At 46.3% G+C, this 25,524-nt stretch overlaps 1 protein-coding gene and 1 long non-coding RNA gene across 3 annotated transcripts in view; one reads left to right on the top strand and one right to left on the bottom strand.

Annotated features, from left to right (window-relative positions):
- LOC129653312 (uncharacterized) overlaps positions 1-25,524 on the top strand; it is a 184,797-nt gene that overhangs the window by 156,149 nt on the left and 3,124 nt on the right. Inside the window, exons 3-7 of one of the 2 annotated variants that reach the window (XR_008715055.1) lie at positions 7,741-7,866; positions 11,496-11,606; positions 17,855-18,239; positions 19,145-19,423; positions 23,391-23,524. This is a non-coding gene — a long non-coding RNA (uncharacterized LOC129653312). The remainder of the gene's footprint in view (positions 1-7,740; positions 7,867-11,495; positions 11,607-17,854; positions 18,240-19,144; positions 19,424-23,390; positions 23,525-25,524) is intronic. The other variant, XR_008715056.1, reaches the window with a different exon arrangement.
- Positions 14,952-25,524, bottom strand: part of CACNA1E (calcium voltage-gated channel subunit alpha1 E) — a 329,827-nt gene continuing 319,254 nt past the window's right edge. The window contains exons 43-47 of the mRNA XM_055582870.1: positions 23,388-23,499; positions 20,408-20,536; positions 19,205-19,385; positions 17,881-18,071; positions 14,952-16,084 (exon numbers count right to left, since the gene is read on the bottom strand). Coding sequence (XP_055438845.1) covers positions 15,554-16,084; positions 17,881-18,071; positions 19,205-19,385; positions 20,408-20,536; positions 23,388-23,499 — 1,144 coding nt within the window. The 3' untranslated portion in view covers positions 14,952-15,553. The remainder of the gene's footprint in view (positions 16,085-17,880; positions 18,072-19,204; positions 19,386-20,407; positions 20,537-23,387; positions 23,500-25,524) is intronic.

Here is a 25,524-nt window from a genome sequence, read left to right as displayed (position 1 = left end):
GCACCACAGTTTAAAAGCACCAATTCTTGGGCACTCAGCCTTCTTTATGGTCCAGCTCAAACCATAGCTTTGGCTATACAGACATTTGTCAGCCAATTAATGTCTCTGCTTTCTAGTATGCTGTCTAGGTTTGTCTTAGCTTTTCTTTCAAGAAACAAGGGTCTTTTAATTTCATGGCTGCAGTCACCATCCACAGTGATTTTGGAGCACAAGAAAATAAAGTCTGTCACTGTTTCTGTTTTTTCCCCATCTATTTGCCATGAAGTGATAGGAACTGGATGCCATGATCTTAGTTTTTTGAATGTTGAGTTTTAAGTCAGCTTTTTCACTCCTCTTTCACCTTTATCAAGAGGCTCTTTAGTTCCTCTTCACTTTCTACCATTAGGGTGGTGTCATCTGCATATCTAAGGTTGTTGATATTTCTCCCAGCAGTCTTGATTCCAGCTTGTGTTTCATCTAGCCTGGCATTTCACATGATGTAGTCTGCATGTAAGTTAAATAAGCAGGGTGACAATATATAGCCTTGATGTACTCCTTTCCCAATTTTGAACCAGTCTGTTGTTCCATGTCTGGTTCTAGCAGTTGCTTCTTGACCTTCTTACGATTTCTCAGGAGGCAGGTAAGGTGTTCTGATATTCCCATCTCTTTAAGAATTTTCCACCGTTTGTTGTGATCCACACTGTCAAAGGCTTTAGTGTAGTTAGTGAAGGAGAAGTAGGTGTTTTTCTAGAATTCCCTTGCTTTTTCTGTGATCCAGGAGATGTTGGCAATTTGACCTCTGGTTCCTCTGCTTTTTCTAAATCGAACTTGTACATGTGGAAGTTGTCAGTTCATGTACTGTAGAAGCCTAACTTGAAGGATTTGGAGCATTACCTCACTAGGATGTGAAATGAGCACAATTGTGCAGTAGTTAACATTCTTTGACATTGCCCTTCTTTGGAATTGGAATGAACACTGACCTTTTCCAGTCCTGTGGCCCCTGTTGAATTTTCCAAAGTTGCTGGCATATTGAGTGCAGCACTTTCACAGCATTTGCTTTTAGGATTTTAAATAGTTTAGTTGGAATTCCTTCACCTCCACTAACTTTGTTCTTAGTAATGTTTCCTAAGGCCCACTTGACTTTACACTCCAGGATGTCTGGCTCTAGGTGAGTGACCACACCATCGTGCTTATATGGTTCATTAAGATATTTTTTGTACAATTCTTCTGTGTATTCTTGCCATGTCTTCTTAATATTTTCTGCTTCTGTTAGCTCCTTACTGTTTCTGTCCTTTATTGTGCTCATCTTTACATGAAACATTTCCTTGGTATCTCTCATGTTCTTGAGATCTCTAGTCTTTCCCATTCTATTGTGTTCATCTATTTCTTTGCATTTTTCACTGAGGAAGGCTTTCTTATCTCTCCTTGCTATTCTTTGGAACTCTGTATTCAGATGAGTATATCTCCTTCTCTCAGTTGCCTTTCACTTCTCTTCTTTTCTCAGCTATTCATAAGGCCTCCTCAGACAACCTTTTTACATTGTTGCATTTGTTTTTCTTGAGGATGGTTTTGGTCACCACCTCCTGTACAATGTTATGAACCTCCATTCCTAGTTCGTTAGGCACTCGGTCTATCATATCTAATCCCTTGAATCTATTTGTCACTTCTGTTGCATAATCATAAGGGATTTGATTTAGGTCATACCCGAATGGCCTGGTAGTTTTCCCTACTTTCTTCAAATAAAGTCTGAATTTTGCAAAGAGTAGCTCATAATCTGAGCCACAGTCAGCTCCCAATCTTGATTTGGCTGACTGTATAGAGCTTCTCCATCTTTGGCTGGAAAGAATATAATCAATCTGATTTTGGTATTGTCCATCTGGTGATGTTCACTTGCAGAGTCTTCTCTTATGTTGTTGAAGAGGGTGTTTGCTATGACCAGTTCTCTTGGCAAAACTCTGTTAGCCTTTACCCTGTTTCATTTTGTACTCCAAGGCCAAATTTGCCTATTACTCCAAGTATCTCTTGACTTCCTACTTTTGCATTCCAGTCCTCTGTGATGAAAAGGACATCTTTTTTTTGGTGTTAGTCCTAGAAGTTCTTGTAGGTCTTCATATAACCATTCATCTTCTCTGGCATTTGTGGTTGGGGCATAGACTTGGATTACTGTGATGTTGAATCCTTTGCCTTGAAAATGAACTGAGATCATTCTGTCATTTTTCAGATTGCACTCAAGTACTGCATTTTGGATTCTTCTGTTGATTATGAGGACTATTCCATTTCTTCTAAGGGATTCTTGCCCATAGTAATAGATATAATAGTCATCTGAATTGAATTCGCCCATTCCTGTCCATTTTAGTTCACTGATTCCTAAAATGTCAATGTTCACTCTTGTCATCTCTTGTTTGACCGCTTCCAATTTACCTTGATTCATGGACCTTATATTCCAGTTTCCTATGCAATATTGTTCTTTATGTCATCAGACTTTACTTTCACCACCAGACACATCCACAACTGGGTGTCATTTCTGGTTTGGCTCAGCCTCTTCATTCTTTCTGGAGCTATTTCTCTGCTCTTTTCCAGTAGCATATTGGACACCTACTGACCTGGGAGGGGGCGTTCATCTTTCAGTGTCACATCAAGTAACATGGCTGCAGGCATTGTTCAATGTATAACTGGAATTTGGGCCCAGATCTCTTGCTTTGTGTCAGTGTGTTGACTGACTTGTGTTTACATAAGGCACCCTTTCCGCCTCTCAAAACTTTCCCAGCCCACACTGTACTTCCATCCAAGTCAAGCCATCAGATCTCAGATTCTAAGGGTGAGGAAAGCAGTATTTCCAGTATGCCTGGGAACTGGGCCTGGATTCTCTCCATTATTTCTGGGTCCAAATAGTTTGATGTCAGAGCTCTTCCTTTGAATTCCTTTGATGCAAGTAGCTCTGTTTTGTGCTTGGTCTTTCCCTAATACCTCCTGGGACTGTTGTAGGGGAGTTAGAAATAGGCTCTGGGATGGGATTGAGGGATGTGAAGACTCAGATTTTTTGTGCTTTTATCAAGGAAGATAGTCCATAGCTTCCATTAGATTATCAAAGGAGTCTTCTGGACATGTGAGCAAGAGGGCCTCCTCAGTATTTCTCTGCTGTTTTCTTCTTTTTTGAAAGTTGTGCTAGGATGGCTGGAGCCTCGTGTGGTTTTCCAGATTCACAGGAGACCTCCTTAATCTCTGGAAGAACCCTGTTAGAGTTTTTCTAAATCTTACATCCCTCATGTATGAACTGGCTTGGGCCAGAATTGACACCTAAGCTCCTTCCTCCGTTAACATTCTGGTTCTATGATTTCCATGTGTTACAGAATCATTTAAATATCAGCAGCTTGAGGCTATAGGTATTTTATGTACATATGTGGTCCGGCATGCAGAGGCAGTTGTTTAGTCTCCAAGTCATGTCTGACACTCTGCGACCCCATGGACTGCAGCATGCCAGGCTTCCCTGTCCTTCACTATCTCCCAGAGTTTGCTCAAACTCATGTCCATTGAGTTGATGATGCCATTTAACCATCTTGTCCTCTGTCGCCCCCTTCTCCTGTCTTAACTTTTCCCAGAATCAGGGTCTGTTCCAATGAGTTTGCTCTTTGATTAGGTGGCCAAGGTATTGGAGCTTCAGCTTCAGAATCAGTCCTTCCAGTGAATATTCAGGGTTGATTTCCTTGATGATAGATTGGTTTGATCTCCTTGCTGTCCAAGGGGCTCTCAATAATCTTCTAGAGCATCACAGTTTGAAAACATCAGACCACAGATTTGGAAACAAGGCCCTGAGGCATGAGAATCTCCTTCCTGGATGGACTCAGTTGTTAACGCATGTACCATTAATTCCTGAGTTGCTTCTTATTTCAAATTGCCTTGAATATTGCTACGTTCATGTGTATGAAGTATTTTTAATGTTGCCATTTACTTTATTGCTACTTTTACAATTACTATCTCCCACTAATGTTTCTCCCATTTTGTTATTAAATGAAAATGGAAATAGAAGTGAAGAATAAGCAAATTAGGGCTTGTTTCTCAAACAAAACTGGAGGCATTATTTAAAAATGTATAATAATGATTTGCTTACTTTTTAAAGTTGATTTCCTTCTCATTAGAAAGCTATGGATCAGATTGTCCTCTGTGTTTCACTGACAGAAGGGGAATGCCCACCCAGCATACTCTTCTGTAGGACTTCCCTGTAGCTCAAATGATAAAGAACCTGTCTGCCGTGCAGGAGACCAGGGTTCGATCCCTGAGTTGGGAAAATCCTCTGGAGAAGGAAATGGCAACCCACTCCACTATTCTGGCCTGGAGAATTCCATGGCCAGAGAAGCCTGGAGGGCTACAGTTCGTGGTGTCTCAAAGAGTCAGGCACGACTGAGCGACTAACACACATACTGAAGGGTTAAGTTTCTTGGGTTTAGGGGAGCTGGGAGTGTACTTTTATGTGACAGTGATGACAGGGATAGTGTCCCCAGACTTTTATCAAGTGCCTATCATGGGGCTGCTGCTGCTGCGTCACTTCAGTCGTGTCCGACTCTGTGCGACCCCATAGACGGCAGCCCACCAGGCTCCCCTGTCCCTGGGATTCTCCAGGCAAGAACACTGGGGTGGGTTGCCATTTCCTTCTCCAATGCATGAAAGTGAAAAGTGAAAGTGAAGCCGCTCAGTCGTGTCCAACTCTTAGCGACCCCATGGACTGCAGCCTACCAGGCTCCTCCATCCATTGGATTTTCCAGGCAAGAGTACTGGAGTGGGGTGCCATTGCCTTCTCCTATCATGGGGCAGGCCCTGGCTATTCTTTCTTTCCTTTTTGGGGCTTGGGGTGGACACAAAGGTGTGTGGGATCTTAGTTCCCTGACCAGGGATTGGCCACACACCCCCTTTATTAGAAGCATGGTGTCTTAACGACTAGACTGCCTGGGAAGTCCTGGCTATTCTCTTTATATGCAGTAACTAGTCTGGTCTATACAACCACCTATGAGGTAGTTGTTATATTTTTTCCATTTTATTTTTCTAAGATTTTTTTTTTTATGTGGATCATTTTTAAAGTCTTTATTAAATGTGTTACAATATTGCTTCTGGTTTATGTTTTGGGTTTTTGGACAGAAGGCATGAAGGATTCTAGTTCCCTGGCCAGGGATTGAACTCGCACCCCTGTATTGGAAGGTGAAGTCTTAACCACTGGACCACTGGGGAAGTTCTTACTGTTCCATTTTAAAGATGAAGAAAGTGTTAGGTTAAGTGGCTCGCTCAAGGGCCCACAGGTCATGAATGGTGGTGCACGTTTGAACTCAGTTGGGTCTGACTCCAGTACCTGCGTTTACAGCCTCTCTTCTTTCTCTGTGTTGCTTCATATGCTTGAGGTGTTCTGGAGCTACTATACCTGTGACTCATCCAAATAGTTTGTGTTTAAGGAGCTGACATCTTGGTATTTGGTTTGGGAGTTTTCCTAGCTTATCAGCAAAGGAACTTGGTATACAAGTAAAGACATGTTTTTAATATTGTAGAAAATTTAGGTTAAAGATCATGTGTTAGGGTAACCAAGAGATGCTCAGAATCATAATACAGAAGCACCAGAGAGAAGTTCAGAATAGTGTCTGTCTTTGTTTATATATGTTCCCTAGTGCCATTACCCTGTGAAATACTATGGACCTAAGCTCTAGATGAGAAGGGAACCAAACAAACCCTGTGGAAATTCCTTGCAAACCACCCTTTGCCTGAACAAACCAACTGGTAATACCATAGAATGTGGGTAAGGACGACTGTGGCTGACATTCACTTTTCCCAGCTCCCACAGTGATAGAAACCATGGGAAAGACATTGTGACCGGAAAACACACAAAATTTGAGTTGGACAAGAATTTAGAGATTTCCACTCCAGCCTCCAAGGACCTAGGCCGTTTTCTCACAGTCGAAACTATCCAAAAATGTGGTGCAATAATGCTCACTTAACAAAATTATGTTTCTTAGGGCTTCAGAGTTTATTTTTGATGGAACTGCAAAAATGGGGGGCTTACTCTAGAATTTTGGGTTTTATTTAATTGATAAAAGAATTATTCCAATTAAAATACTAAACTCAATACTAGGAGTAAGAGATGATGATGCGGAGAATGAGACAAAAAGTTGTTCTCAGCATGGAAACTCAAAGGGATCTCTGAACCCAGGGACTGATTCTTTGTATTAAAGGAGCCATGATGTTAGATGAGGAATGATATGAGTGGAAGGGAAGAATGGACAGCATTTCCTGAAAATCTTGGGGAGTCTGCTCCCTCCTGAACTTGGAAGGGAGTTGGTATCCCATCATCTTCCCTCCCTTTCAGGAGGCAAGTTGATTATAGTTTTATTCATGAAGCCCTGTGTTCCATAAAGAGATTCTCTGCCTTCTTTTAGATAAGAGTGTGTGTGTGTGTATTATATGTTTGTGTGTATATATATATATATATATAAATTTTTATTTGGCTGTGTTGGGTCTTCATTGCTGCACAGGCATTTCTCTAGTTGCGGTGAGCAGGGCTACTCTCTCTAGTTGTGGCATGTGGGCTTCTCAATGCAGTGGCTTCTCTTCCGATCTGTAGTTGGATGCGTTATTCATTACACCACTCGCCCTGTGCAGTGGCTTCTCTTGTGATGCACAGGCTCTAGAGCGTTCAGGCTTCTGTAGTCACGGCATGTGGGCTCAGTAGTTGTGGTACCCAGGTTCTAGAACACAGACTCAGTAGTTGCGGTGCATGGGCTTAGTTACCCCCGTGGGCATTTGGGATCTTCCTGGACCAGGGATCAAACCTGTGTCTCCTGCACTGGCAGGTAAACTCTTTACCACTGAGCCACCAGAGAAGCCCTCTGCCTGTTTTAAAATTCTTCCCCCAGAAATGGTATTTTTCTGATCAGAAAAATCTGCCCAACTTTTTCAGCTTCAGGGAACTAGTTTGTCTGGTTATTTATTTTTTATTTCCTCTAAGATGAACATTTATAATAGAAGAAAATCTTCTAGGACAGGATGTCCTGGAACTTTGGGAAACCCTGGAATTCCTCATAACCAGATGGGTTGAGCAGACATCCACATCTGGAAGCTGTTGCCACTCCCACCCCCCCTTTCCTACTGAGCATCCCTGAGAGCAAAGTTTCACTCCCATGATCTCCTTTTTGAGTGGGAGCAAAGAAAACACATGGTTTCCCTGGTGGCTCAGACGGTAAAGTGTCTGCCTGCAATGTGGGAGACCCTGGTTTTATCCCTGGGTCGGGAAGAGCCCCTGGAGAAGGAAATGGCAACCCACTCTAGTACTCTTGCCTGGAAAATCCCATGGACAGAGGATCCTGGTAGGTTACAGTCCATGGGGTTGCAAGGAGTCAGGGACGACTGAGTGACTTCACTTTCAAAGAAACACATTGAATGAGAGAAGGAAATCAGGCTGATGAATTCTTTACAACAAGGTTTTATTTATTTTCTTGGACCACACCCCCCTAAAGAAACATGAAAGTTGTTTGTCTTTCTTTAATTTTTAATGGTTTTCCTTTTGGATCCAAACGAGCATCTATGTTACAGGATATCCACCTGGTCAACATGCAGTGCTGAACTCTGGCTTTGGGTGAGATGCACCGATACTGTGGGCGGGCCAGCACTGGCTGCCAGTCACGCACGTCACTGAAGGGGCATCAGGCTGGCACGCCACACCGCAGTGGATGCTGCCCGTAAGGAAGCGTCTGGAGTGCCTTGACTCGCACGTGTTTTCTAACACAGGTGGCAGCGTTTTAACAGCCTAAGGCAGAGCACCCAGTTTCCCGATCGATCCTATCTGAAGTGTGCATCCTGTAAGAGCAAACCAAGGGGTGGAATGTCCTGACCTTGGATCCCAAAGGACACAGGGTATGACCTGGACACCCTGTTGTCCATTTCCTTGCAACGTTATCCTCCGAGGCTACTAGCAGAGTGCCATGTGGAGTCTGACATTTATTCATGATGAAACTCCTTTCCTGTGCCACTCTCCGCCCCTCCTCCCTCTCCCCTCCCACGACACTTGTGCCACACGGAAGGTCAACAAAATCTGTCCACTGTTGGCACTACTTTATCGAAGAGCAGCTAAAGTCACTGAGGTTGTCTTCAGGCTGCTTGAAAGCAAGAACCTCCTTTCTCTCCATCTCCCAAGTCTGGAAAATTTTTTTCAGGGCTCTATGAATCCTCTGAGGCCTTTAAATCCACCACGTAGAGTGGAAAGAGGCCGTCTCTAGTACCATGCTAACAAGTTGGTCCGTGATTTGGCAAAAATGAGGATCCCAGGTCACATGCCTTCCTCTTTCTGGGACCAGCTGGTATTTCCCACCTTAACCTTGTCTTTGTTCTAGAGTTTGTTTTTCTCACCTCTACCCAACTTGTCCCAGCTATGAGATGCTCCACATACTAACTTCGTTAGATTTTTCTCCTCCATTTGTTTTTATGTGTGAGTTCTAAATCATGGAATCAGTTTGAGTGGAGCTGGCTGGACAGCTCTCTAATGCCACCAAGAGGGAGGTTCCTCTGCAATCAACAGCACTTAGGGTGGCTTTGTATAAATTTTGGCTTGGTGACAAAACCCCAGGATAGAAAAACACTGATTGATGTTTGGCCTGCAGGCTAAGTATATATCTCCATTGGTAGCCATTAAAATACAATACCTATGTTTTTACTAAATCTGTTGGAATCTGCTTAACACTATATAGCTCCATATCAAATGTAACTAAGACCAGACTACAGTAGACTTTAGTTGGCAGTTAGATTACATTGTTTAGCCCTCATTTCCTGTTACCTTTATTTTTAAAAGTTGATTAATGGCACTTTGAAGTTTTGGAGTGTGTTTTTTCCTGCTCATCCCTTATCAAGGTATCTAATAGGCTTGCTTTGAGTGGCGGTTCTTGGTGTGATGCAGGCCATTGCTAGAAGAAATCAGAGTATTGGAAAGAAAACTGAGTCACCAGAGAAGGTCAAAATTGAATTTGGTAGCTTTGACTTAGTCCCCTTGCAGGTTGGGGGGTCCTCCTCTGAATGAACCAAGAAGGAAGTGGTACTGCCTGGTATACATTCTAGAATCTGGTCTAGAACACAGAGAACAATCCATTCTTATCTCTGACAAACTGGCAGAACATACACACACATAGGGAAAGCTTCTTCCAGATTTCCAGTGCTGAGTAGGAGAAGGTGTCTCAGGAGGATCCTACGTGTTGTGAGCATCTGACCTAAGACTGGCTCAGTGTCCACAAAGATGGCACTGGGAAGCTCTGAGCATGAATACTCAGCTACCTGCCTTCCTGGATTAAAAACAAGAAAGTCTGGATTTCTGTTGTCATTAGAAAGCTAAAAAAAGGAGGAAGGGGAAGATGGGAAAAAATAGAGGGTGAAATTAAAGCAAATCCTGGATTCAGGTTTCACTAAACATAAAGTTTCTTTTAAAAAAAAAATGCTTAGAGCAATGCCAAGACTAAATGGAATATAGGGAGTGAAGACTTTTCTAAAGTGATTTGTAGAGAATAAGTGCTTTATTAAAATGCTGAGTTATTAACTTACTTCCAAACACTTGACACATCCACGAACTAGCCAAGCATTAGTACTTTAATTTTCCCAATAAGGGAAAACTTATGCTGAAGGCATAAGTTACTACAGAAGGCTGGGGTAGCATTTATTATTTTTGACTCCCAATAATTTTCATTTCCCAAATTACTATGCCCTTAAAAGTTTTTTTTAAATCTTTTCATAAAGACATAAATTTTGTATTAAAGATGTCCTATAAAAATCCCACATCCATTTTATTATTTCCTGGGCTTCCCCTATGTTTTCATAGTTTTTCAGTATTCTAGATGACATATTAAGTCCCTAAAAGGAAAAGAAACAAGAGACAAAAGCTGACTTAGAAGGAAAAAGAAGATAAAAAGGAACCCAGAGAGAGAAGCTAGATTTGGTACTGTGTAACCTCAGATTTTTGACTTAAGTATCACATCATTAAACTGGATAGAAATTAATTCCTAAAGAGAAGTTAATTTAGAAACACTGCAGAGCACATACTTATCCCTCCCTGCTGTTCTAGAGTAGGTCTTGTACCAAAAAATGCAACTAACCAAACCAAACCAAAATCCAAATTAAAATAAACACAAATCCCCTTTTCTCTTTTTACCTGATCTACTCAACTCTTTCAAATCCCCAGAAATAAGAATTCAAACTCAGTAATTTACATAATAGCACAGCTTATTATAAAATCCCTTCTTGCATTTAGAAGGTCAAGATACTAGCCATGTTTTTGGCATGGGGTGGGGAGGGAATAGAAGGAAACAAGACTATAAAAATAGGCAGTTTGGGGACACTCCAGCAACGTGATGAGACTTTAATCTGAGTTCCATTCCTGCTTCTTAACTGGTGTGAATTTTAAGGGCAGCGTTCCAGGCCCTTGGGTAGGATGGGAGAATCTATGAATCTGTTCTCTTTGGCTTGGAGCGATCTAAGATGCATAAGCTTCAGAGGCTCAAAGCACAACGGACTCAAGAGAAGAAAAAGACGGCCATCAGATACCAAGGATGGATCTGTCTTTTCCTAGTCTTTTGTCCCCCCACCCCACAAGTGGTATGTCTGTGTTCTCTAATCAGGTGAACTGCAGCACAGGGCAGCTGACAATCACCGTGGCAGGCTGGAGGGGAGCCTGCCCCTGGAGTCAGCAGAGAACCATTGGCTGCTGCTCTGTAGGGTTATTAGACCTGGCTACGATGTACTGGGTGGTTGAGAGAGGAAAAAACAAAAATCAAAATGTCCACACGGCTGACAGGGGCAGTGTTTATTCATGTAGGATCTCCTCTGATCGCCTCGTGGAAAGGTTGGGTCATAACTCCTGAGTTAATCTCGTTTGGCTTTTGTTAAAATAAGAGCCTCTAGTGTGGATATATAGTTATCCAAATCTGGACCTGACTCCTTCTGGATGGCTGGAGTTAAACCATCATGCCCTGACTGTCCACTTGCAGGGGGCCCACATTGTCCTCCTTTCTGACAGCATAAAGTCCCCTTCTGAAACTCCAGAACAGTGCTTGGTGTTCTGGAATTCAGGAGAGAAATATGGACAGGATAGATGAGAAGCAAGTGAAGAACAATCTAGCCCAAGGCATGGACATGTCTCTCCTCACCCTGATTTTTTGCATACACTGGCATTGGGCCTTTGAGGATCACAAAACATTAACAGACATGAAACTGGTAAGAATAGCAGCAAAAGTTCCTTAATCTTCAGGTCTCATAAAGTCCCTGCAAAATAGGTGACTTTCTGCTCCCCTCCTGTGATACATACGCCCTTTTCCAATACAACCTTAAAAGATGAGGTAAGAAATTAAAGAATTTCTCAATTTATCCCTGGCATGACCCACTAAAGAAATATTCTGTCCAAAAATGAGACATCCAGAGCAGGCTTTAGAAATAAGGATGTAGTAAAAAAAAGAAATTGCAAACTTTCTTAAAACATCAGATTATTCAATTTTGTTTCATTATTCCAGGAGAGACCTCATTTTCCTGCAATGGGCGTTCGAGTATGTGGACATTTTATACACACCAGCAGCAGTTCTACAGCTTATACTGTTTCCGATCATCTCATGAATAATCACCAGGTGAGTCCCTGACTGTATTTCATGAGATTCAGGCATGCCCGAAAGGGCAGAGAGCCCAGCAGATAAGCTTGGACTGGATGGACTTAACATGATCCCCTGGAGAAGGGAATGGCTACCCACTCCAGTTTTCCTGCCTAGAGAATTCCACGGACAGAGGAGCCTGGTGGGCTATAGTTCATGGGGTCGCAGAGAGTCTGACATGAACACAAAACCTTCTCAGGAGCTGTGTCATTGCTAATATGTGGCCAGATGAGGGCTCCGCTGGGAGGACATCCAAGATCATCACAAAGCCCATGCTAAAGAGGATGGGTATGGAGGATGCGTGCCGGCGAGGTGGTGGAACATGGGGTCTTCTTGTGATCCCTGTGTCAAGGGAAGGCAAAACCAGAAGATCTGGAGTTCGGCTTCAGAGAACTGGTGGTATCAGGGATCTCAGAACCTCATAGGAATGCTGAATGGGGAGAAGCAAACCCCAGAATAGAAACAGATCCCTCAGCTAGAAGAGGACACAGCCCCACATTGGGCAGCTATGTTCACGGTTCACGTTGAGCATGGGGGACCCTCAAGGGTACCGTCCCTTCACAGTGTAGGCAATTCTATCCTGATCCCAGCTCACAGGGCACCTTGGCCTAGAGCTCTACCCCCTTGTCTGAAGGTCTGCTGGCACTTGGGCCCCTCAGTGACTGAGATTGACAGAGGGACAAGTATATCTATAAAGAGAGAAGAATTTCCCATCAGAAGTCTGTCTGGAGCCTTAAGTGAAGAGAGGAGTATCTATATACCAAGCTAGTTAGAATCTCTCTCTGCCTTGGTTTCTTTTCCTTCTCTTTCCTTTTTTTCCCCCTTTCCTTTCCCCATCGCCTACCTTCTTATTTTGAGGGGATCCTAAAGACTCATATTAGCAAAGGAAACTGGACACGTAGCCAAAGACTCTTCTGAGGGGACCTACAGAGCTAAGCTTGATCATGCTGTGTGCCTCAAGCAAGGTGGTGGTCCACCTGGAATTTTTCAAGATGCTGCCATACTTTTTAATGCAAAGAGAAGCAGAGGTTTTGTGATTCAAAGGGGGCCTCTTCCCAAGGGAAAGAGGCAGAATCTGCTACCAAGGAATGGATCTCCTGGTTGGCTGTGACAGGCAAGGTTTGGGTTCATATTTATTCAGAGGTGGAAGGAAACCGTTATAAGATTATGCTAATGTGTTCCGTGACTTAACAGAAAATTGCCTTTTATTTTCTGGTCTTAATAGAAGGGCAAATGCAGGCTAAAGGACAAGGAACCTGATTTCTCGGTCAGGGGAAGTGGAATAAGAGATGAGTTGGTAAGTTCATGTGTACCAAAAAAAACAAAAACAAAAAGCCCACGGGGCTGGCCAGGGACCTGCATCTATGGTGCATGATATCCCCCTCTCTGGGACCAGGTGCTCTTGTGGATGTGAGTTGAAGGAGTTCAGGCGTCCAGGAAGGCTTCCTGGCATAGCACACTGAGTGTCTGTAATGCCGTGTGCAGGCAAATCCCACTTCTGGTAATTTTGCCAGCCTCCATGTCTCCTGTCGCCATGGTATAGGGGTCATTTCAACGCCCTTTCTCAAAACACAGAGCGACAGGCTCACTGGGAAAGCTGCATTGCCAAGGTGGAAGCAAGCAGTTTTGTGCAAAGCAGCCCATAATAGCAGCACTTGGGCAGGAAATGACACCGAGCGGAGGAAACCTTTAAGACAGCACAAGGCCCCACGTCTTGAGTCTCAGGTCACAACTCTGCCTCTTAGGGTCTGGGTGCTACACGGTCCCAATCCCAATGACCCCCGGGGCACACGGGTGTGCTGAGCCAGAGAGGAAAGAGGAAACAGTGCTTCAGAGCCGGCGGCCTATGTGTCTGCCTCACTGGTCTCCTGCAGGGGACTACTTTGGTTGTGGGCTGACTGTGGCCAGGAAGAGCCATCCCTGTCTAGGGCAGAAGGCAGGGCCATCACAAATGATTTTGCAGCCACAGCGTTGAATCTGGCTTTTCAGAGCTGATACAATGACACCTTCTTTCTATTTCAACAACAAAACAAAGCAAAGCAAAAAAAAAAAAAGCCCCAATTTCATAAGAAAAATAACAGCCACTGACTGCTCTACCTAAGAGGTGAAGTCTGCCAGGGCTGGAGGAGGATAGAGAGTATTTATCTGCTATAATCTCAGCCAGGGAGCCTCTGAATCTCCCCAGGGAGAGCCCCAGGAGGCAGGCTCCATCCGCTCCTGGCTGGAAGAGGAGGGCCCTGCCTGGTACCCCGCCTCCAGGAAATCCTTCCACCTCATGGTGATGGTGCTGGGGAACTGGAGAGGGGGGTGAAGGGATGGTCCCCGAATGGGTCATTGATACAGTGAAAGGAGCACTGATCGGCCTAGAAAGGACTCTCTTTCTCAATGCTTCTGAGTTTGGGGGGTTAGGAACAAGGTCCTGAGGTTGTCTTCTGCTCAGCTCCTACTCCGGGAAGGGGTCACGCCCAGGGGAGTATTCAGGGCCACTGGGGCTCCACGCCTATCACTTTGTATTCTGAGGCCCCACCGGAGCCTGCTGTGCTAGAAGCAGCAGCCCAGGTCTAAGCTGAGGTATATTTTCTCATCACCTTAAAGAATCCTGACAGACTGATCCTCAATCACACACCAGCTGCAGAAGCTGCCCGTCCGAGGGTCCCTCCCTCACAGGAACGCTTCAGTAAACTCAGATTCATCGAAGCGTCTCTGGTTTCGGCCTTTCTCATCTCTACGGAAGCCCCTAGCAGGTGAGGTGTAGCCCACCTTGTATAGGTGTGTGCAACCCTCTTGGGGGGTGGCCAGGCCCCTGGCACAGCAATGGGCCTGGCTCGTGGACCAAAGTCTGGGCTGACACTCAGCCAGTACGTGCGAGACGGTGCCGCCCCGCTCCACGTACCAAATTACCTCCATACTGGTTGGAAACTGACTCTTGCTGAGTCCCTGAAGTGCCCCCGCCACAGGGCTCCCCCGTGGCTGGCATCTCCCAGGCTGAAGCCTGTTGTGGCATGGGGCACCAGCGCTAAGGCTGAACTCTGTTCACATCATCTGGTGTCCTGGCCACACCGATTGTCACATACTCTGAGACTATCACCCTCACCAGAGCGCCTCAGGCACCTCTCTGGACTAGGGGGGGCCTCTTAGCCTATCCTAATGAACACAGCACCTCCTGAGCGGGTGACAGGCTCAGACAGGACTGTAGCGACCAGCACCCCAGCTCTCCGCGTCTCCACCACTGCCTCTACAGTGAGGGCTGCCAGACTATGGCTTGGCTCATTCAGACCAGCCCTTGCTGCTGCCACCACGGCAACCCGACCCCTTCCCCTTTGCTGCTCTCCTCCCTCTCTGCCTCCCGCCCTTGACATCCGATGCTCCTGAACTTAGCCTATGCTCCTTGCGGGGAAGCAAGCCACAGGGAAACGCGTGAGATGGTGTCGCAGTGGCCCTGGTGGCCGTGGTGCTGGCTGAGGAGGAGGAGCTGGTGAGGGAGGCGATTCCTCTCCCGGGGTCTCCACGACTCCCCCGGTGAAGAGCCAGAACGTCTCCCAGGCTTCTCGGGGCAATGGGCACAGACACAGGCCGGCTCGATTTCCCCCCAACGGCTGCATAAAACTGGGAAGGGGGCAAGGGGAGGCAAAGCCATCCTGTGTCCCTTCTCCCCTGGGAACAACCCTCCGTCGTTCTTGTGTTTTCTTTCCCCAGCAAAGAGGCAGAACTATGGCAGTGCCCATCTTGCACAGGGAAATAGAGCGATTTGGTGGGTTTGAGTGGTTTGCCTTCTGTCCTTCCCTTCCTCTCCTCTGATAACTGTGCGGTGTCCTTCCAGCTCCTTCCTCCCTCTTCCTCCCCCCCGGGCCGCACTGGCTTCCCAATTCGGGTCTTGGTTTTTCTCCGTTTGAGAGAAGAGCATGCATCGGAGGGGGGAGCAGCCTCTAGCACTTGTCGTCTTCTTCCGTGTCACTCAGGAGGTCGCTGACAGCTCCGCACGTCATGCCCGGTCCAGGACCCCCGCGCCTCCGCCGCCGATAGTGCCCATTGGGCATCTGCCAGCTGTGCCGCAGGGGCGGGGCCGAGCCGATGGTGTTGGACCGGCCCAGGCTGGTGGCCACGGCTGCTTCAAAGGTGAGCGTCTCCTCCTCGCCGCAGTCCGAGGCGTGGGAGTCTTCGTGCAGGGCCAGGTAGGGCTCGGAGATGTAGCGCTGTGGGGAGGGGTGGCCCTGCCGGGGGTTGGAAGACTCGGGCAGGCCGGCGTCGTTGCTCTCCAGAGCTTGGGAGGTCAGTGGGGAGCCACCCTCGCTCCCATCAGCTGGTGGGGAGATGCTCCCAGCGTGTCTGATCAGAGAACTGTAGGAAAGGAGGGGCCGAGGCTTGGGAGGGACCGGTGGGAGCTGCCGCCGACTTCGTCGTGGGGTGCTGGAGTCGGAGACGGAGGGGATGGAGCTCTCACTCAGGGACCCCGTGCCCTGTGTGGCAGGAGAAACATGGCATGTTAGCCTGGGTTTGGCATCCTCCCTACTTGGGACCTGGTTAAGCTCTCTAACCCCTCCTACCGAGAGCCACTGGAACCGCGCCCCCCCCCTCCCCCGTCATTGGGTTGGCCAAGAAGGTCGTCCAGGGTTTTCAGTACAATGTAACAGAACACCCGAACGAACTTTTTGGCCAAGCAATACCAGTCACAGCCACTCAGGGATGCAGAGATGAAAGGAGACTGAGAAGCCAGTACTACTGGGCGCGTCAACTTTCATTATGCTTACACATCTCTGTGCTTCCCTAATGGCTCAGCGGGTAAAGAATCTGCCTGCAATGAAGGAGACACAGGTTCAATCCCTGGGTTTGGAAGATCCCCTGGAGGAGGAAATGGCAACCCACTCCAGTATTCTTGCCTGGAGAATCCCATGGACAGAAGAGCCTGGCGGGCTATGGTCCATGGGGTCGCAAAGACACACAACTGAGCAATAAGCACATGTGCCTCTCTGGCATCAGAAGGTCTGGCTGGGGCCTGAGCTCCTTCATTTCTACTAATAACGAGCTCTCAGATGTTTGTTCCATGGAATAAACGCATTGAGTAGCAAAGATTCAGAAAGCTGTATCACGTGGCACACTAAAAGAAAATCTTGAAGTTTTAGGAAAGACAACTCCATGGAAGGTGAATGAGTGCCCTAGAGTTACTCGGTCTGGGGTAAGTTCTTGGGAATTGGGTCTCAGGGCATGGCAAATACCTTCCCTCATCTTCTCCTTCTGCATCTGTGTTTTCATTGGTGTGCTGATGTTAGCTTGGCTTGTACACCCAGCTATTCATCTTCTGGTTCAGGCCTGACTTGACTTGCTCACCTAGTCCCCAAGGTCCCTGAGATGGTAAACGGACCTCCAGGGAGGCATTTCTCAAGGTGTGTGTGACCTAGGAACCATCCGCTCGAGATCTTCTGGGAGATCCTTGGGTCGTTCCAAGTGCAGATTTCTGGGTTCTCCTTTCTGGTGGGTGTCACTGCTGAAGCAGAAGGTCTCAGGAATGTGCAGTTATAACAAGCCCAGGTGATTCCATTCTGCACTGAAACTCACCAGCACTGCTCTAGAAGTACCCTTCTCAACAGCCTCTAAAAGCTGTCTATGGAAGCCCTTTCTCTTCCCCATTGCCACTGAGTGGGTCTGCCATCAGGCCTCTGACAGCCTTGGAGTGAGGTAAGGCAGGGAGCCAGGGACGGCAGTGAGGAGGAAAACAGGGCCAGGGAATGTTTTCACACAGCTCTGGTAGCTATTTCTTAGACTGGGCTTTGTTTCAGGAACAGGGCAGAAGAAGAGATGGTCTTCCTCTTGGGATAGCTGGAAGCTAGATAAATGAAATTGGATTGATCTTTTGTATCCTGTGTTGAGAGAGGAATCACCATTCCAACCAATACTAAGGATCATGCAATTAGCCAAAGACATTTTTTTTGCCTTAAAAAATGTTCCTTTCCTCTGAAATCTGCCTGAGATATTTATGAACTTACTTGTTGTGGCTTTGTAACTCTGATTTCTGAGGACCCAGTCAGACTGACCCCTACACACCACTGTCTTTCTTGGGGTACTCTCTGATTTTCTGTGAATTTATATCATTTCTGAATACATAAGCATTAAGTAGCTAATCTCTGTGCACAATGGATATCGTTTCCTGTGAAGGTGAGGTCTGTGTGAGTGCTGGATGCACATGTTTTGCATCCAGTGTTAAAAGCCCGCCCTTCCCTGTCTTCCTGCAGAGGCTTGGCTTCCTCTCCATGCTCACCTGTCTGTTGGGGGTCTGTGACCTGCCTTCACTGGGAGACCGGGACTGACGGCGCTCTGGGGACTCCCAGTCGGCCTGGGTCCCTCGCTCCTCGGAGTTGCAGCGGGAGACGTCAGGAGAGAGAAGATGCTTTCGCTCTTTCGATCGTCCCCGCTCTCTGCCCCCCGAGCGGTGGGTGTCGGACTTGTGGCCTATGAGAGATGAAAAAGCAGTGAATCATAACTCTACCCATCCTGGCTGCTGAACAATTCTTACAGTCTGGGACCGAGCCTCTCAAGGACCCTGACTTCTTCAGGCATGTCAACAGGTGATCTGAAAGGGAGGCAGAAAAGGCTGGAAAATTAACTTTTTGTGAAGAGGTAAGTGTGCAAGTTGTCACTGGAAAGACTTACAAATCCAAGGATGCAACTGTTCTCTTTTGCTTCTGTTTGTGCTAGATATAATTAAGGTAGAATCTTTGCCAGCAGTGTGGCCCAAGAATCCTCTAAACTTTTTAGGGGGAAAATGGCATTAGGGGAAGGGAATTAAGAAGCTGCTATGAATGAAATAATGGATAGTTACTATAATGTCCTGAGACTGAAGTCAAAGGATTTCACTTCTACTCAGGAAGATCCCCGGGAGGAGAAAATGGCAACCCCCCCCCCCCCACCCAGTATTCTTGCCTGAGAAATCCTATGCACAGAAGAGTCTGGCAGGTTACAGTCCATGGGGTCGAAAAGATTGAGACACGACTGAGGGACTGAGCATACACGCTCCTTTTCTGCCACTTACCTGCCCTCTGATATGACGCAGGTCATTGGTTTTTTATCTTTCTTTCTTCGTTTAGTAAAATGAAGAAACAGCTTGAATAGCTATTTGGCTGAAGAACAGCTTGAACCAAACTAGTGATTTTCTGTTTTTATCAATATGACCCCTTCCCTTAAGACACAAAACAAAACTCAAATACATAAACCGATTCCAGGTAGCATTGTCCGGGTTGAAATGGAGTTGGTGGGTGAAACCCAGAGCCTGCCAGGGTTCTCTAATACATCCCTAAGGCAGAGGAGTGGTTTGTAGAAGCTCCTTGAGAAACCTCCACTTTCATGATTTCTACAGCCTGGTCTGGCAGAAAGAAATCTCATTAGCCTTTGTGATGACTAGGGAGAGTTTTGTTGCTGTGTTTCATGATGTGAGTCAGATAGAGAAGCCCTTTTATTAAGAAGCATTCTTCCTTCACTCCTATAACCCTGTCTTTTGTCTGGATTCTGTTGCCATGATTTTTCAGTTCTCATCAGGATCAGCCCTTCGAGAGCAGGAGCACCGCAGAGAGTGAAGACCTTCTCACCTGAGTCTGAGTTCAGACGGTGGGCTGACAGCCTCAGGGAGGAGTGGTAACTCCGGCGCCGCGACTTGTAGGTGTTTTCGCTGCTTCGCTCCATGGAGAATTCCTCCAGCCACGAGGAATTTGAACGCTTATCGCGAATGGTGGAAAATGAACGTCTCATGGAGCTGGGGTCTGTCACCACCTGGAAACATGAGCCCCCGCCCCGCCCAGGAACACAAGGTATGGATTAATTACTGAAATAGTCTAAAAGTAAGGAAGATAGAAGACTGAGATGGTTGAAGATTGCCAACTGTCACCTCCCACGACCCCCTCTTGTTCAGAGCTTATGCTGGAGGAGGCTGTTCCGGAAAGCATCTTTACGTTAACATGGTCACCAGGCTGTTGCAGGGCTCCTTGTCATGCTCAGGGGAGCAGGGAGCTAAGCGTCCTCTGCGAGCTGCCCAGAGCCATCTACCCCAGGGACCCAGCCAGGACCTGCCGTGAACCTTGAGCTGCTTTGAAATAAGTGAGGGCTACTGTCAGAAAGTCTCCATGATGCAAGAGGCATGGCTTTGCCTTTTTGTATCTTGCCCTCCTCAGAGAATCTGCTAGAAGCTACAGTGCTAGAGCTTAGGAGAGCTGGTAACTGAATAGACACCGCAAGGCTCCTGAGAATGCATTGCTCTCTCCATCAGTCCCACCCCAGCTCCACATTCAACTCGGGCAGTCTGATTTGCCACAGATATTAAAACAGATCCACAAAAATTTCTTGTCGCTGTCAAAACTTTGATGCAGGACAGACAGACAGAAAAAAAGAAGCCAGGAAAACAGACAAAGGAATGAGGTGTGGTCTGTGCTGGTTAGGACAGACAGTCCTGACACAGAGCTGTGTGCGTAAGTAACCGCATATGTGCTAGAAGAGCAGGAACAGAGAAGAGGAAGGGAAAACCCATGGGGAACATCCTGGAGAGTATTTCTTGCCTAGCCAGTGGCGTCGTGAGGATGTGGAGCCCATCCAGAGGCCCTGGCCTGTTGTGGCTAGACTGTCATTGGAAACACAGTGTGGAGGAGCATGGTCCATAGAGAAGGCCCATGATCCAGCTCTTAGAGAGGCGTGGGAGCAAGTCAAGGGCTCAGCTGAAGATGTCAGATGTGTTTTCATAACCCACCAATTCAATATAGCCCAGGATGCCACTGAACACAGCAGTGGTGGTTGCCTTTTACCTGGGGATCCACAGTCAGGCGTGGCATAGAGGATGCCTTCCCAGAGCCCGCATGCTCCTGGGTGTCCGAAGGAAGGTAGATGCCATGGTTAGAGGGCTGCACGCTTTTTAATTCACTAACCTCTGGCTCCTAGAAATAAACACACAGCCAAGCTTGTGGGAATTGGTTCCATCCCATAGCTTCTCACTTTCAGTGGATGATTCTGCCTCCTCCATATGAAGAATGGCTTTCAGAAGAGAGACATCCATCTCTAAGGTCTCAGATGTAGGCATACATAGGTTTGTGTTTCTATGTGCACATGTGTGGTATACCAGATGTCCCAAAATAGAAACTTCTAACTAGGATTCAGGGGTAAAGATCACCTTTTCTAGTTAAGGACCATCTTAATTATTACTAAACAATGCATCAGATCTTACCACTTTATGAAATTTACTTTCTGTAAATTGCTAGTGTTGGGTTTATTCTTTTAATCTGAAGAATCTGTCAATTAACTAGAAAGCAGTGTTTTAAGGAAAGTCACCAATTTATGAAATCTTAAGACATGCTTTTAAGAGCTTTCTTATGATTAAAACCAAAAAAGGGTGTGGGTAGCCATCTTTCAAGAATGCTCTAGACTGGTGCAGTCCAATAGAAATATACTGCAAACCACTTATGTAATTTAAAATTTCCTAGTAATTACATTTTAAAAAGCAAAAATAAATATGAAACAATAGATTTTGTTTAACCCAATATATACAGATATTCTCACGGCAACATATAATCAATATAAAAATAAGGTATTTTACATTTTTTGGCACCAAGCCTTTGACATGGTGTGTATTTTTACACTTATGACATATCTCAGTTTAGACTAATCACATTGTAAGTGTTCAGTTACCACATGTGGGCAGTAGCTATTATACTGGACTATGAGAGCATTTGAGAGCCTTAAGAAGTTGGATTGGAAATCTCTAGATTCCTGCCCAAATCATTTAATTTTCCTGGTTAAGGAATGTTAGTTTGGCAAATGTACATGCTCTATATAGACAGCTAGTATCACTGCATAAAGAGTAGAGCTGCTTTAAAAATGTTTATCCTGGCTACCCAACAAAGAGAGCTAGGAATATTTTGGACATCTGGAGATTATACCAGAAAAAGAGCATTTTATATTTAGGAAATGACACCCTGAAGGCATGGGTGTATGAGTAGGGTAATGTTAAAGGTAAGGGTGTCTAAGACACCCCCTTGGCCTCCATGACCGTTTGGCCGAGGGGTCCCTGGTGTGAATGGGAAGCACTGCCTTCACGGGACAGGATATGTGCACTTGAGTTATGGTGCTTGCAGTGTGTGCTTTATATAGTACGCACGTCCCACCTGAAACATGTGATAATGCTGCGGTCTGTGTGGTAACGATACTGCGCTCTATGGGTGTCAGAGGTGGTGCAAGACACACACAGATCACAGCCATGCCCCAGGACATGGAGCAGGAGCACACAGTGGTGAGTGTGTAGCACGGGCTGACACCTGAACTGGACTACAGACACTAGGACTGACAACGAGATGAACACAGATCCAGAAAGTGCTGGCACTACAGCTCAGCCCTGGGGAGCCTGCAGGGAGGATGATGCAATAAAGTCTCCCTGTGAAAGAAAGAACACATGATTGAGATTTTTCTTAGCAGGCAAGCCATAAAATGATGAGAGGTCCCTTTAAACTGTCTGTACCAATTAGGCCAGGGCCTTGGTGCTAATTTCCTCAGAGAGGAAGGCAGGGAATGACTCCAGGTATTTTTACCTACCTTACCAATAACACTTTCAGGCTGCCACTCACACAGTGAGGGGAGGGGAGGCTCTGGTCTGGTGGTCTCCCCAGTACAGCCATCCATAATTCCAGGTTTCCTCAGTCCCAGGAAATGGAATCACTCATTTGCTGGTGCTACTGAAGTATCTCTTCCCTTCTGAAGGGTACCCATCCCATCAGACATACCACCCACAAGCAGGCCATACCCACATTCCACCCACACATCCATTCACGAAGCTCTGGGGTATGCATACCCTGGGAGGGGTCAGAAGAACACAGGGATGAGAAGGGGTGAGAAGAACACAGGTGCATCAGAATCTACGTGACATGGCACTCACTTAAAACAAACTGTCTATATAGATTGTTGCAGAGGTCAGGTCTCACCCCTTTTTCTCTCCAGACCAATCAACACCTGGGCTTTAATTCAAAGCTCCAGAGGGAACTTGACCTCACGGCTTCTGAACTAATAATAGTCAAGTCTGTCATCTCTGGGAATCCTATTTTAGCTTTGTATTAGTAAAATCCAAAATTCCATCTGCTCTCTTATCTCTAAGTTTAAACTCTCTTCAATAGAGTTCTTATAAATTTTGCCCATTTCTGCTGATGAAAATCTTTAGGTTCACGAGCGTGATCTTAGAGACCTCTTTGAATGTATTTGATCTTGTAGAATTGTGACCACAAGGGCCAATTTTTCTGAACCCACACAGAGCAGAGGCATGAGATTCTCCTGTATCTCCCAGCAGACAGCTAGTCACTGGTACAGACCACCCCCGAGTTCTCCAGGAGGCAGGTGGCATTCCTAGGCCACATGACTCTGCCTGGTTGGTGCCAGTCATTCTTATGATGACTCATCCTAAGGCTCCCAATCAAAGGCAAGATTTCATTTGTTACTTCTGTTTCTCCATGTGAAGCCCAGGGACACAAACTAAGAGAGCTTGGCCTGAAGCATTATAAGTTCCTGCAGCAGGTAAGGGCCCTCTGGGGTTTTAAAACCTGAAGAGGGAGCATTTGTCAGAGAACATGAGAAACTCATCCAGGAAAGTGGAGATGGCAGGAAACTCCCAGGGTAATTGGTTGGACTATCAGAAAGGTGTTTCTTTTTTTTTTTCTGATGGATCATGGTTATGGAATAGAACGTGGAAAAAAAAAAAAGAGTGGGAGGGATTAGGAAACCAAGGAAGTAATTTTTGAATTCATTCACCAGAGATTGTTGTTCCTGGAACTGTCCATCATCAGCTGGGTCCATACAGGCTAACTGGAATATTTCCTGCGGGGAGAGTGGACTCATCGAAGGGTATGCACTCCGGCCACTCCTGCAAAGCAATGCCACGTTCAGAGGTAATGTGTGCATGAGAGAGAAACAGTCATGACATGACTGCCGTTACTAATTCCCACCCAGACAAGACTTTCTTTCCAGCAAAGGCAATACCCTTTAGCCTTGGCTAGGTTGTAAGCCTGTCAACTTATAGGTGGCTAGCCTTGGGGGGGCAGGGGCGGGGGCACGGAACACTGGAAAAGAGCAACCACTGTTTTCAACCTGCATTTGGAATGATTCATCATTTTGCTGGCGACTGGCATATCTGTGACAAATGACATCATTTGTCACACTCAGCCATATGGAAGACCAATGCTAGATTGTAAACCCGTTTCTGCTCAGCTTCTCCATTCGGCGGAAAAATGCCATAGTTTAAACAGTGAACAGTTTGTTTAAATATTAAGCAGTCACGGTCTTTTAAGAAATTTCCTCCACTCTCAGTAAGAGTATGGTTCTATTGTGCCAACATCCATGGCCAAATGAAACAACTGAATGCCATGAACATTTACTGAAGGACTGCTCTATACCAGATACTGTGTCGAATGATGTCGGAGGCGATGCTGAAGAGGTGACGACATCTGGGTCGATGGCTATGTAGGAGGATGCTTTGGCGGTGATGAGGTAAAAGGACCAGGACAAAGTTGGCCAGGTGTTTAGGGGCCTCCGAATGAAAAGTGCAGAGACCTTTTGCCGTGTGCCTATGAGTAAACCACCGTTTGGTACCTGCAGACACTGTCAGCCAATAAGATCCACCCAGCTAGTTAGGGAAAAAAAAAAGAGGCAGCCTAGAACCTGTCCTGAGAATATGGCCACTGCTGCTGCCTCCATTCACTGCTACGAACCCCCTTTGCCCTAAGCAAGCACGCAGCCTGAGCTTCCTCATCTCGAGAAGAGGGACACAGTCAGTGATGCGGCAGCAGCTCGCAGTGGGGTCAGGAGGGAGAGATGAGATGGGAAGAGCTGCTGCAGGGTCTGTTGCTATATGACTCTTGAACCCACTGGAAAATCTGAGGCCTGAGCAAGGACTGCAATTACTTAGAAGTAATTCATTAGACTGGGAGCACAGGGGAAGATTTGAAGAGCAGGTTTTTCACCTGACCTGTCCCCTTGCTGCTGGTGAGGGCTTCTCCTGAATTTTCACAACTGCTAGAGAGCCATCTGCTATTGAAACAACTGTTGAAATGTCAATCCTCCTCCTCGGGCCTTGGCTTGAGAAACACAGGGAACAGATGAGCACAGCTCTACAGGAAATGGGCCCCTTTCTGTCCTACAGAAAATGAGTAACTGCAGGGTCCCCAATGGGTAGAGAGGACCCTTAAAATCATTGAACAACATTCTAGACTTGACTAATCTGAACACTGAGTGACTGCTTACTTTAAAAACCTTGTCCAGCTCCTCAGTGTTGTTAGGGAAGAGTCCAGAGGCCTGACCATCCTCCTCTTGCATGGTTTAGTCGCTCAGTTGTGTAGCCTTGGCAGGCTTCTCAGTCCATGGGATTCTCCAGGCAAGAATACTGGAGTGGGTTGCCATTTCCTTCTCCAGGGGATCTTCCTGACCCAGGAATCGAACCTGGGTCTCCTGTACTGCAGGAGGATTCTTTTTTTTTTTCATTCTGTTTGAATGGTTCCTTTTATTTTAAAATTTATTTAATTGGAGGCTAATTACTTCAGAATATTGTGGTGGTTTTTGCCATACATTGACATGAATCAGCCACGGGTTGTACATGTGTCCCCCATCCCGAACCCCACTCCCACCTCCCTCCCCATCCCATCCCTCTGGGCTGGGTCAGCGCACTGACTTTGAGTGCCCTGTTTCATGCATCAAACTTGGACTGGTGGTCTATTTCACATATGGTAATATACATGTTTCAATGGCAGGTAGATTCTTTACCAATTGAGCCACAAGGGAAGCCCCTCCTCTTGCATGCTGCTGCTAAGTCGCTTCAGTTGTGTCAGACTGTGTGTGACCCCATAGATGGCAGCCCACCAGGCTCCCTTGTCCCTGGGATTCTCCAGGCAAAAAC

Source organism: Bubalus kerabau, chromosome 5 (assembly GCF_029407905.1).
Source record: "Bubalus kerabau isolate K-KA32 ecotype Philippines breed swamp buffalo chromosome 5, PCC_UOA_SB_1v2, whole genome shotgun sequence".
Lineage (NCBI taxonomy): Eukaryota > Metazoa > Chordata > Mammalia > Artiodactyla > Bovidae > Bubalus > Bubalus kerabau.
This window is presented reverse-complemented; position numbering and strand designations above follow the sequence as displayed.